The sequence below is a fragment of the Caretta caretta genome, chromosome 1, assembly GCF_965140235.1.
Source record: "Caretta caretta isolate rCarCar2 chromosome 1, rCarCar1.hap1, whole genome shotgun sequence".
Taxonomy (NCBI): Eukaryota; Metazoa; Chordata; order Testudines; family Cheloniidae; genus Caretta; species Caretta caretta.
The window spans coordinates 330,394,967-330,406,588 of NC_134206.1; the positions used below are offsets into that span (position 1 = coordinate 330,394,967).

The window sequence follows — 11,622 nt, forward strand, 5'->3', positions numbered from 1 at the left end:
CTATTCTCGTAGCTGAAGTTGCATATCTTAGATTGATTCCCACTCCCCCCACAGTGTAGACCAGGCCTAGGAAAAATAAATTAGTTATTTACAGGTTAAAGCAAGCAAACATATATACACAAATGAGTTACCATCTATGGTTTCTAAAGGTGACAGAAATGTAGTAATCTCTATGTTCAAAATGTTTTACAGGGTGGATCCAGGTTGACCCTGGGGATCTATGCTTTGGTTTGGTGTCTCTGGCCCTGTGAGAGTTCAGACAGCAAAGAGAACTATTTCTTCTTGTGAGCCCCTTTTATATGGCCTTTCACCAGAGTACAAACCAATGGGATGAGTGCTCCTGCATATAAATTCTTCATGGGTGGATGGGGCAATCAAGAAGAAAGCTCTTTGTCCTAGAGGGCCCACCAAGTCTTGATAGGTTTCAGAGTAGCAGCTGTGTTAGTCTGTATTCGCAAAAAGAAAAGGAGTACTTGTGGCACCTTAGAGACTAACCAATTTATTTGAGCATAAGCTTTCGTGAGCTACAGCTCACTTCATCGGATGCATTCAGTGGAAAATACAGTGAGGAGATTTATATATATATATGTCTTGATAGTTTGTCTTGATGGGTGGTGAGAACCACTCTTCCTGTCTCCGTTCACAAGTTCAAAGCAGGCATTTTTACAATTTTATAAAACAAACTTCTATCTTACCTTGTAACATGGAATACAGACATTACAAGTGAGATTAATGCATGCAGCAATTTACAAGCATTTCATAGTCTAAATATATTCTTATAAAATTAATACCTATTCAGAACAAACCTAACATACAGGTGAGCTGGTTTGGTTTCCATCTATGAGTTTGTCAGTTAACACCTATGGCCTTGGCTAGAGCTGGCACTTGGTTTACTGGCATCATGCCATTCTCTCAAAGCCAGTGATTACTTAAGAATATTCCTTAAGTAATATGCCTGTCATGTTGGGTTAAACCACACACCTGCTTGTCTCAAATCTCCGCTACCATTTACCAATAGTCGACTTTCCAGCACCAAATGGGTGGCAATGGACCTGTAACAGTCTGGGACAGCCAGCTTCTAAACAGTTACAGCAATCTGCTTCTGGACTTGCATGCCCACCCTCATGCATATGATCTTATACAGGAGGGTCCAGGGCAAGCTGCTCCCAAAGCTTCAGAAATATAGCAAAAGTTCTGGACCCTGCAAAAGTTCTGGATGTTGTGAAGGCCAAGACTATAACACCTGGCACTGGCCACTGTAGTAAGATCGGATACTGGGTTAGATGGACCTTTTGGTCTGACCTAGTATGGCCATTCTTATGTCAGCATTTGAAACCTGTGAAAACCTTTATTTGTAGGCAGATACACAAGCAGCAAATTAAAGATCAACTGGAAAGCTGCACATCTGTAAGATACCTTCCTTTCTAATGGTATGTCTACACTGCAAGGTAAGCCCAGGGTTAGCAGGACTTATGTCAGGGGACCCTGGGTTTGAGAATCCATGATTGCCAACCCTAGCTTAAAATTTTTTTGACCTAAGCTGGGGCTCTGGTGTCCACACTGTAGTACGCAGACCCAAGTCCAACCAGCCGTATCCCATCTAACCCAGTATCCGATCTTATGATAGTGGCCAATGCCAGGTGCCCCAGAGGGAATGAACAGAACAGGTAATCAACTGATCCATTCCCAGCTTCTGGCAAACAGAGGCTAGGGACATCATCCCTGCCCATCCTGGCTAATAGCCATTAATGGACCTATCCTCCATGAATTTATCTAGTTCTTTTTTGAACCCTGTTATAGTCTTGCCCTTCACAACATCCTCTGGCAAGGAGTTCCACAGGTTGACTGTGCATTGTATGAAGAAATACTTCCTTTTATTTGTTTTAAACCTGCTGCCTATTAATTTCATTTGGTGGCCCCTAGTTCTTGTGTTATAAGGAGTAAATAACACTTCCTTATTTACTTTCTCCCCACCAGTCATGATTTTATAGACTCTATCATAGTCCCCCTTAGTTGTCTCTTTTCCAAGCTGAAAAGTCCCATCTTCATCTCTCCTCATACGGCAGCTGTTCCAAACCCCTAATCATTTTTGTTGCCCTTTTCTGAACCTTTTTCAAGTCCAATGTATCTTTTTTGAGATGGGGCAACCACATCTGCACACAGTATTCAAGAGGTGGGCGTACCATGGATTTATATAGAGGCAATATATTTTCTGTCTTATTATCTATCCCTTTCTTAATGATTCCCAATGTTCTGTTCGCTTTTTTGACTGCTGCTGTACACTAAGTGGATGTTTTCAGAGAACTATCCACAATGACTCCAAGATCTTTCTTGGGGGGTAACCGCTAATTTAGACCCCCATCGTTTTATATGTATAGTTGGGATTGTTTTCCAATGTGCATTACTGTGCATTTATCAACATTTGAATTTCTTCTGCCATTTTGTTGCCCACTCGCCCAGTTTTGAGAGCCTTTTGTAGCTCTATGCAGTCTGCCTGGGACTTAACTATCTCGAGTAGTTTTGTATCATCTGCAAATTTTGCCACCTCACTGATTACTCCTTTTTCCAGATCATTTATGAATATGTCAAATAGGACTGGTCCCAGTACAGACTCCTGGGGGACACCACTATTTACCTCTCTTCATTCAGAAAACTGACTGTTTATTCCTACCCTTTGCTTCCTATCTTTTAACCAGTTACCAATCCATGAGAGAACCTTCCCTCTTATCACATGATAGCTTACTTTGCTTAAGAGCCTTTGGTGAGGGACCTTGTCAAAGTCTTTTTGAAAATCTAAATACGCTATATCCATTGGATCCCCCTTGTCCACGTTTGTTGACCCCCTCATAGAATTCTAGTAGATTCTTGTTTCTTGATGTTTTTCATTTTTAATCACATGAAAAGGATGTCTTAAGTACACTTTTTGTCTTGTTTTACTTCCCAATAGAATCTTCCAGTAACATTCCTTAATGGTTTTGGAATTATAACAAGTTATAACACAGTACAAAACATTTAAAATGTTTCTATAATATGAGCAAATAGTGATTCCTTATTGAACATAATCATCTTTAGGTAGATTGTGTTTGAACTTGATATTGGCAGAATGTTAAAAAATTAAGAAAAAAATTTTGAGTGCTGCCACTAACTTGTGAGTAAGAACATTTCATGCTGTCCCAATTTCATCTGATAACAGCACCGTATAGTTAATTCTGGGAGCCGTTGAGTCGGGAGGTTCTTTAACTAGTGCTCATGCTAACTGCCTTAGTAAATCTCAGGCTCCAGTATTACAGTATTCGTGCCTGTTGATACAATAGCCACACTGATTTTTTTATCTAAGTACTTTAGACTGAGGAGAATTAATTTTATTCCTACTCTTAGCTGCAAAGCCAGAGCTTTGATTAACTTGCAATTTAGACTTATTTCGGTACAGTAGAACTCAATTACTTCAGCTCCAGCAGTGATGTGCTGGTTCTTTAGGATCTGAAGGAGATGTTTAAATTACACAGGTATTTTTCAGTGAGCCAAGTCCTTGAAGCTCTCTTACCTAATTACTTGGTAGCTTTGTTTGCTAGAGAATAAGTAAGACACCTGTAAAGGAAAAGGATAATGGGAATTGGTGTTCAGTAGGATGAAAAATGGTAACTTTTTTCAAACTGATAGTATCCTTTAGACCCAACATTTAAATGATTAAACTAATTACAGCTGAAATATTTCACAAACGTACAAAGGTAAGGGCAATGCTGAACGAGAAATGGGAAAATAGAAGGCGTGAGAAAAGGGAATTGGTGGTAAAAGAAACATGACAGTGTTTCTACATCATCCTGATTTAGTTTCTGTTTCTATAGAAAACACAATAGTTCTTTATTTGGGAGAAGAGATTAGAATGTTGATGATGATACAAGTCAAATTGCCACTTACTGTGAATGAAGCTGCATGCCGTAATGGCAAGCAATTCCTCTGCCACATTTCAAACTCTGAAGAACCTTTTAACACATATTCAGTTAGGCTAAAATTAAAAACAGTTCAAGAATCGGTGGGCTGCTAATAATTTGTTAATGGTGATTTTAAAAACATTTTTCATTTAACTATTTTTTTACTAGAAAATCACAAGTGGGCTATTTTTGATGATTCCTGAGGCATGGGTATATGTTTTAACCTATAATTCAGTTTCTGACAAGTTAAGCAAATTGTAGTGTTTCTCCCTTATGGCTGAATAAGATCTGATGCTTAAATAAAGTAGAATAATATGGTGTCTAGCCTCAGCCCACTTACATAGGGTTTAATGTTCCTCTTTTAATTATCCAGAAGAATGCAGAGCTCAGTATCTATTTTTGGTTGATCATAGCAGCTGCATTCCATGACCTTGACATCACTCTTTTATTTGATGATAAAACTCCACAGTGTGTTAAACAGAGTAACCATGGATTGAGGGTTTTTCATTTGGACGCTAGCCAGTCCTCATTTAAATCTGAACTACATTTTGCCCTATTTTAGTACAGTTGCACTTTTCCACTAAGCACAGAGTGATTTAAAATTTAAATTGTCTATTTTATTAATCCTTTGGTGCATGGTTGGAGGATGGGTGCACTTAAAGAAATGCTTTTCCATATTTGCATTACCCAGCCTCTTCCTATTATTTGTCATCTCACTTATTGTGTTTATACATTTTTAGATTGTAAACTTTATTGGGGGCGTAGATTATCTTCCTTTTCTGAAACATCCAGTATACTTTAGGGCACTATACAATAAATTAGCTTGAGTTAAAATTATTTTTAAAAAGTAACAAACTGTTAACTTCCAAATCGGAGCATATTCAGATTTTATAATGAAAGCTGTGTAATGATTATGAAAATATAGTACATCTTTATATTGAAGTTCATTTAAATGCTATGAGGAGTAATAAGGTGATTAAGATCTAAAAGCTTTTCTCCCCAGGGCTTACTGTGACAGATTTTATGGGGAAAAAAAATACTTATGTCGCTACATAAACTATTCTTCACCTTTATACAAGCTTATGAAGATAACTAAGCAGTTTTTAGTATCCTGGAAACATCTCTCCTACTCTGCTGGAAGCAGCAGACCTAAGTCATAAGGAGTTTTTCTTGTGCTCTTTTGGGTCAGTCTCACCTCTGTTTTGTTTTTGAAAGGTGTCAGTAATCTGAGATAGTATTTCACTGTTTTTAGATAAACTTTATCTATAAATCCAGGGACAAGTAGATGTTCTCCAGAACACAAAATAGCATATTAGAGTCTAATTTTAAAATCTTGTTCTTTAATGGCTTGCTGAATGTTTCAGAAATTCATTTACATAATCTTCAAGAGTGGTGCAGCCTTCCTGTAAAAGTGACAGGCACATCACATTGACATTTTAGCCAAAGTCTTCCTGAGGATGTGAACAAACAAATATTCAAATATATTACATACCCAATATTTGAATTCACATAGCTATGTTACTCCTGTTTGACAAACTATAACATCTTAAAGCAATGACATATTACTTAAGAAGACAATAGGAACCTGTTCCTGAGAGGTGTTGATCGTCCACTTTGCAGAATCAATGGATGTTGCAGGTGCTCAGCACATCTCTGGTTTACGCTCTGTGAGAATTGAACCAAATTTTTCTAAAGAATGGCTCCAGTTAACCACTCTTCTCTTAATTACAATAAGATGGCTGCAAGAGATTTTTTGCCAAGCCATTTTTAACAAGCTAGAAGGGATATTACTAGATATCATGAGTAAAATTCCTGTATAGTGAACCCAAACGTTAGAATCAGCTGTTAGGCCAAAAAACATTGAAATTCCATTATTTGGATTCGCTTATGCAGAAAAACAGTATTCAAAGTCTGTCAAAATTCCAATTTTTTTCTTGCATCAAAATTTATTCATATCTTATGGAACTTGGGCATGAAGCCTAGGTAATGGATGTCCCGTACTCTTTAAAAGCCTAACCCAAGGTTTGAGTTCACTCTTCTGGGTAAAATTTCTCACTCCTTTTTTTTTTTTTCTTTTTTTCCCCTTTCATGTAGGTATGACATCACAAGGGCAATTAATTGTATAAACCACATAATTGTTCTTGCATATAATCCTGTGCTTGACACATTTTTCCCTTGTAATAATAATGCCATCTGCTGAATGAAAGTGTCTTAATGCATTTTTCTTAATTTTACTGTAGGGGAAATTGATTCACTTTGAGTAAATGTATTCAAATCCTCTTGTGGAAATGTGGTTATTGAAAAATTACTCTCCAACGTTCATCCACTGATATCTCATACCCAAGTATCAAAGTCTCTAGCATACATGACACCAGATTATATTTAATTGCTTCTGCATCAAAAATCTTCATAAAAATGTTTTACTCTAATTCTTTTCCCCTGCTTGCATTAATTTCACACCCCAGTAGATAGTATGCTTTCTATTCTCATAGTGGAAAAGACCCCCCAATTTTAATGGCTCTGTAAAAAACCTACCTCTATATAACAAGTGATTCCTGTGTGTAGACTTCTTAAATAAATCTTAAGTCATTTTAATTATTTTAACATCAAGAAGACCTGTTACTTCAGTGTCACGTTACAGTAAATTTTATTAGATACCTATTTTGTATATCTTACACACTCCTACCTAAAATATTTCTCCCTTTCTCAAAAACTACAAACTTTCTACTTTATACTTAATAGAAATAGTATAAATTGTAAACTCCTGTCAAAATCCACTCTACTAATTTCACTAAAACAAATTTTCAGAGGTGTCTTTGACCTTACCCCTGTTGCTTTTCTCTCCCAAAAAAGGTGGTAATGAAATTTCTTGTCAACAAATCAGATACTCCAATAGATGAATCTGTTTTATATACTGTATGTAACTCACTGAAGCTATGCCATCGACATGTTAGTGTATAAACTAATGTTCAGAGTAACAAAAACTGAATCTATATTCACAATACTGCCATTAAATCTATGGAGAAAATGTGTTTTGTTTAAAATGTCTCTAAATGTCAAATAGAGTTTTATTTGGGGAGGATGAGGGCAACAAACTGAGCTAGAAGTTGAGTGATTGAGTACCAAAAAGAGTCTGTATCTATGATATCTTTTGAAATATTTCTATTTTTGTTTAAATATAGGGATTTTTTCCTAGCTTCACTAAAAGCAGTGGTTTTTACAGGGCGCTTTATGCTCCTATGAATCCAATTGCGTTTTTTTCCCAAGAAAGTCTTTCAGGGAGTATCGTCACAATGGCTATTAGCCAGGATGGGCGGGTATGGTGTCCCGTAGCCTCAGTTTGCCAGAAGCTGGGAATGGATCACTTGATGATTACCTGTTCTGTTCATTCCCTCTGGGGCACCTGGCATTGGCCACTGTCTGAAGACAGGATACTGGGCTAGATGGTCCTTTGGTCTGACCCAGTGTGGCTGTTCTTATGTTCTTAAGAAGGTCTGACCATTCTACAAATGCTCTGTAGAGTCAGCTGTGGGGAGGAAAGTGAGGGAAAATCTGCTTTGAAGCTATTTTATGGGTTAAGGTTTGTAAGATCTGGCCTTAAAAGTTAGTATTTGTGGCATTATCAAGCATCTTTTTCAAGTTATATTTTGGAAGACTTATCAACTATTCCCTTGCCGTTTATACTGTTGTGCTTGGTTCATATCTGCTCTGTCAGCCATATTATACAACCATTTTTGGCAAGCAGTAGAAGTGTTACCCATGGTTTAAGATTAATGTATGTTGGATGTTTCAGAATTTTTTGAGCTATAATATCAGATGTGATAATGCTGAAGTACAGAGAATTTACATAATTACTTTTTTGCAGTTGTCTTGTAGAAGGAGATGTTAAGGAAGAAATCTTGCAGCCTCCAGAGCCTCACCCAGTACCACCCATCTTAACACCATCTCCTCCTTCAGCTTATCCGACAGTCACTACTGTGTGGCAGGACAATGATAGATACCATCCAAAGCCAGTTTTGCACATGGTTTCATCAGACCATTCAACAGACCTCAATGAAAACTATAATAAATCAACAGAACATTCAGGGAAAAATGAACCCAATGAACGTGTGGAGAAAAAGCTGGAGCGCAACTTAAGTTTTGAAATTAAGAAGGTACCTCTTCAGGAGGGACCACGAAGCTTTGATGGGAATACTCTTTTGAACCGAGGACATGCAATTAAAATGAAGTCTGTTTCATCTTGTGTAATGCATAAGAACTCTAAGCCACTGGATCATAGTTCAGGGGATTCACTTGTAGACTCTTTTCAAAACTCTAGTATGGAATACAGTGTGCCACAATCTAACAAAGCCGTAGTAGCTTCACTGGAAGGGCTGCAGAGCCAGAAGGATTCTGATGCTCCACCAAGACCAGACCGTCTGCTTCTCAAAGAGAAGGAGCATGCCATGTGGTCACTACATGGGCCTGAAAATGCACTGCCTACATCTGCATCTGAGGCTATGTCCTCAGATGTCTTAAGTCATAGTATTAAAACTGCCTCTCTGGTACCAAACCCCACATCTCAAGTGGAATGCTCTTCCAGTGAAACAGTTGATCATCGGGGCAGTACACTTTTAGTTAGAGCACCCCTCTGTTTCACTAATCCTCTTCATTCCGATGATTCTGACACAGATGAGAAGAACGTTGATGGAGCCATGACCAAAAGTATGTCTAATATTTCAACCGCAAGTGCCACAGTTTCTGCTTCAACTAGTACTGAAAACATTTCTTCTAGAAAAGTATTATCAATGTCCATTGCTAGACAAGATGTTCCAAGCATAAGACATTCTGAAGAGGAAAAAGGTAGGTTTTTTTTGTATTTCAGCTGTATTTGTCACTTTTAATCTGTAGAGTGGGAAAATATTTCATAATTTAAGACCGTATTTCAAAGAAATATTTAATTACAAATCTTAAACTTTAAATTGACAGTATGGCTGCTTCTGCAACAATCTAATTTAGTTTCCCAATCTCCTGTGAGTTAACCCTGTTGTATTGTTACTACAAACCTTGATAAACTGCCTTGAGTGCTGTATTGAGAAACATTTACTCCATGAATAGCCTGTTTCTACCTTTTCAACAGTCTCATTCTTCTCATCTGAAGTTAGGTTGCCCCTTCATTCCACCACTTTGGATACTTGGAAATATTAGTGTAAATTTTTTGTGTACTTAACAAATATCACAGTCTGTTAAATGTTGGATATCCAATTAGTTTGGATAACTACATTCACAGTAAAAAAAAAAAAAAAAAAACATAGCAGCAATACTCCCTTCTGAGTAATTTATCTGTCCAGTCACCACTGTCTGATGGTCACCACTGGTTAAAGTAAAACAGTTATCTTTGCTTTATCGCTCTTTGAGAAACGTGTTACGCTGTGAATAGAAGATGCATTTCTAATACTACTGTTGGGCTCTGTGGTTTTTGCAGTTCGCTGCACCAGAACGGGGTGAGGAAGGTAGGCTTACACCCTAGTTCCATTCAAAAGAGAGATGTTAAACATAATTGAGCAGGTGACATCAAACACTAATGTGCAGTGACAGTCAAAAAGCTAACAATGTTAGGAATCATTAGGGAAGGATAGATAAGACCGAAAATCATTATGCCACTATATAAATCAATGTTAGAGCCACAACTTGAGTACTGTGTGCAGTTCTGGTTCCCTTATCTTAAAAAAAAAAAAAAACAAAAAAACAAAACAAACCACACACACTGGGAAGAAGTACAGAGACGGGCAACAAAAACGATTAGGAGTATGGATCAGCTTCCATATGAGGAGAGATTAAAAAGACAGGACTGTTCACTTTCGAAAAGAAAGGACTAAGTTGTGATGTAATACGGTTTATAAAATCATGAATGGTGTGAAGAAAGTGAAAAAGGAAGTGTTATTTACCCCTTCACATAACACAATGAAATTAATAGGCAGCAGCTTTAAAACAAAGGAAGTACTTTCTCACACAACACACAGTCAACCTATGAAACTCTTGCCAGTAGGTGTTGTGAAGACCAAAAGCATAACTGGGTTAAAAAAAAGAATTAGAAAAGTTCACGGAGGATAGGTCAATGAATAGCTATTAGCCAAGATAGTTAGAGATATGGCCCCATGCTCTGGGTGTGCCTAGACCTCTGACTGCCGGAAGCTGGGAATTAATGACAAGGGTGGCTCACTCAATAATTGCCCTGTTCTGTTCGTTCCCTCTGACACATCTGCACCAGCCACTGTTAGAATGCAGGATACTGAGTTAGATGAACTATTGATCTGACCCAGAGTGGCCATTCTTATATTTTTATGAACCATCACATATTGACTAAATCATTCAGATTTGTGGCATCAAGTAAACCATGCTTGACAAAGTTCTTGAATATAGTTGACGCCTTTTTAAAATTAAGATAATTATAAGGAAGCAGTTTACTGGTTTTTGTGCGTGCCACCATCTTGAATGGCCCAAAATGAGGGGAAGGTGTTCAGTGATATGAGATGTTGAAGTCAACTTTCTTAAACAAAAGGTGATCCCTTTGCTGCCGCTTCAGAGAAGCGTTTTGGAAGTTTTTATATTTTTTCCTAGGCTGTGCTTCTGTCAGAAATGACCTATATTTAAAAGCATACTATCTTTTGATAAATCTAAAAGAACACTATCTTTACAGGTGCTTCAGGATTAAATTCTTTCTACAAGCATAGCTTGCACATAGACTAAGGGTTAAAAGTAGCTAATTCCTATTTTAAGGTTTTTTAAAATCATAAGACACGTACCAAAAAGCAAATACCCTTTGCTTCCGTCCCCTATTTAGCATATCTGCCAAAATGGTCTGTCTTGAGACTAGTAAAAAACAGGTAAATTCATATTAAACTGTTTGTTTTCAATGTATTTCTACTCGGGCTTTTGGTGTTCTCACCCAGGGCTGTTGCTATGTCTATTTTGCTATTGTCAGTCCCAAGTTATGATAATGTTCAAGTCTATCTCCTCATGTCTGAACATGTTAGCCATGTTCTCCTGGCATGGATACTGTGAGGACATAAAAGTGAGATGTAAAAAAGATGGGAATGCAAGGTGTGGTATAAAGGTGATGAAAGACTGAAAAGAACATAGCACCGAGAGGCTTGATCAATGGAATTGCTGCATCAGAAGTGTGTGTGAGAGGGAGAGAGAACTTAAAAATGAAGTCTGAACTGTGGTTTCTAGAAGACTTGATAAAACATTTTAGGCAGAGGACTCTCCCCTTTAAAGTTTTAAATTGTGGTAGATTCTAGTTTGTCATATATGTGCCGCCTGGTCGTTGTGGGTTCACCTGTCTCCCTTGTATTATGCTGATTGAACCATGTTTAATGGTCAAATGCAGTTCTTCCTGGTAACCAGTTGTGTTGTATTAGAGAATATGCTGGTGCAAAAACATTCAAGGGCTGGTCTTAAAATGAGGATTATAAATTGTGCTTAATACCCTTGATGGGCTGTTTAGGCTTTATGCTTTGATTGTATGACTAAGATTTGCAGTGCTGCAGTAGCAGTTTGTCCTTTCTGACAAATGATTCAAATGGAGCAGGCCTCAGTGGAGCACCACCCCTAAGCTGATGGGTTTCTTTCCCTTAAACAGAACCATGTATAGGTGATCAGGAGTCATCATCCACAGTGTCACACTAGGACTATGCACCATGTTGTC

The 11,622-nt window shown here is 37.7% G+C and overlaps 1 protein-coding gene across 3 annotated transcripts in view; it reads left to right on the forward strand.

Annotated features, from left to right (window-relative positions):
* The window catches only part of PTPN12 (protein tyrosine phosphatase non-receptor type 12), a 147,507-nt gene that overhangs the window by 117,308 nt on the left and 18,577 nt on the right, over window positions 1–11,622 (forward strand). For all 3 annotated transcript variants that reach the window (XM_048836452.2, XM_048836451.2, XM_048836450.2), the window contains exon 13: window positions 7,798–8,774. In XM_048836452.2, the coding sequence (XP_048692409.1) occupies window positions 7,798–8,774 (977 nt within the window). The remainder of the gene's footprint in view (window positions 1–7,797; window positions 8,775–11,622) is intronic.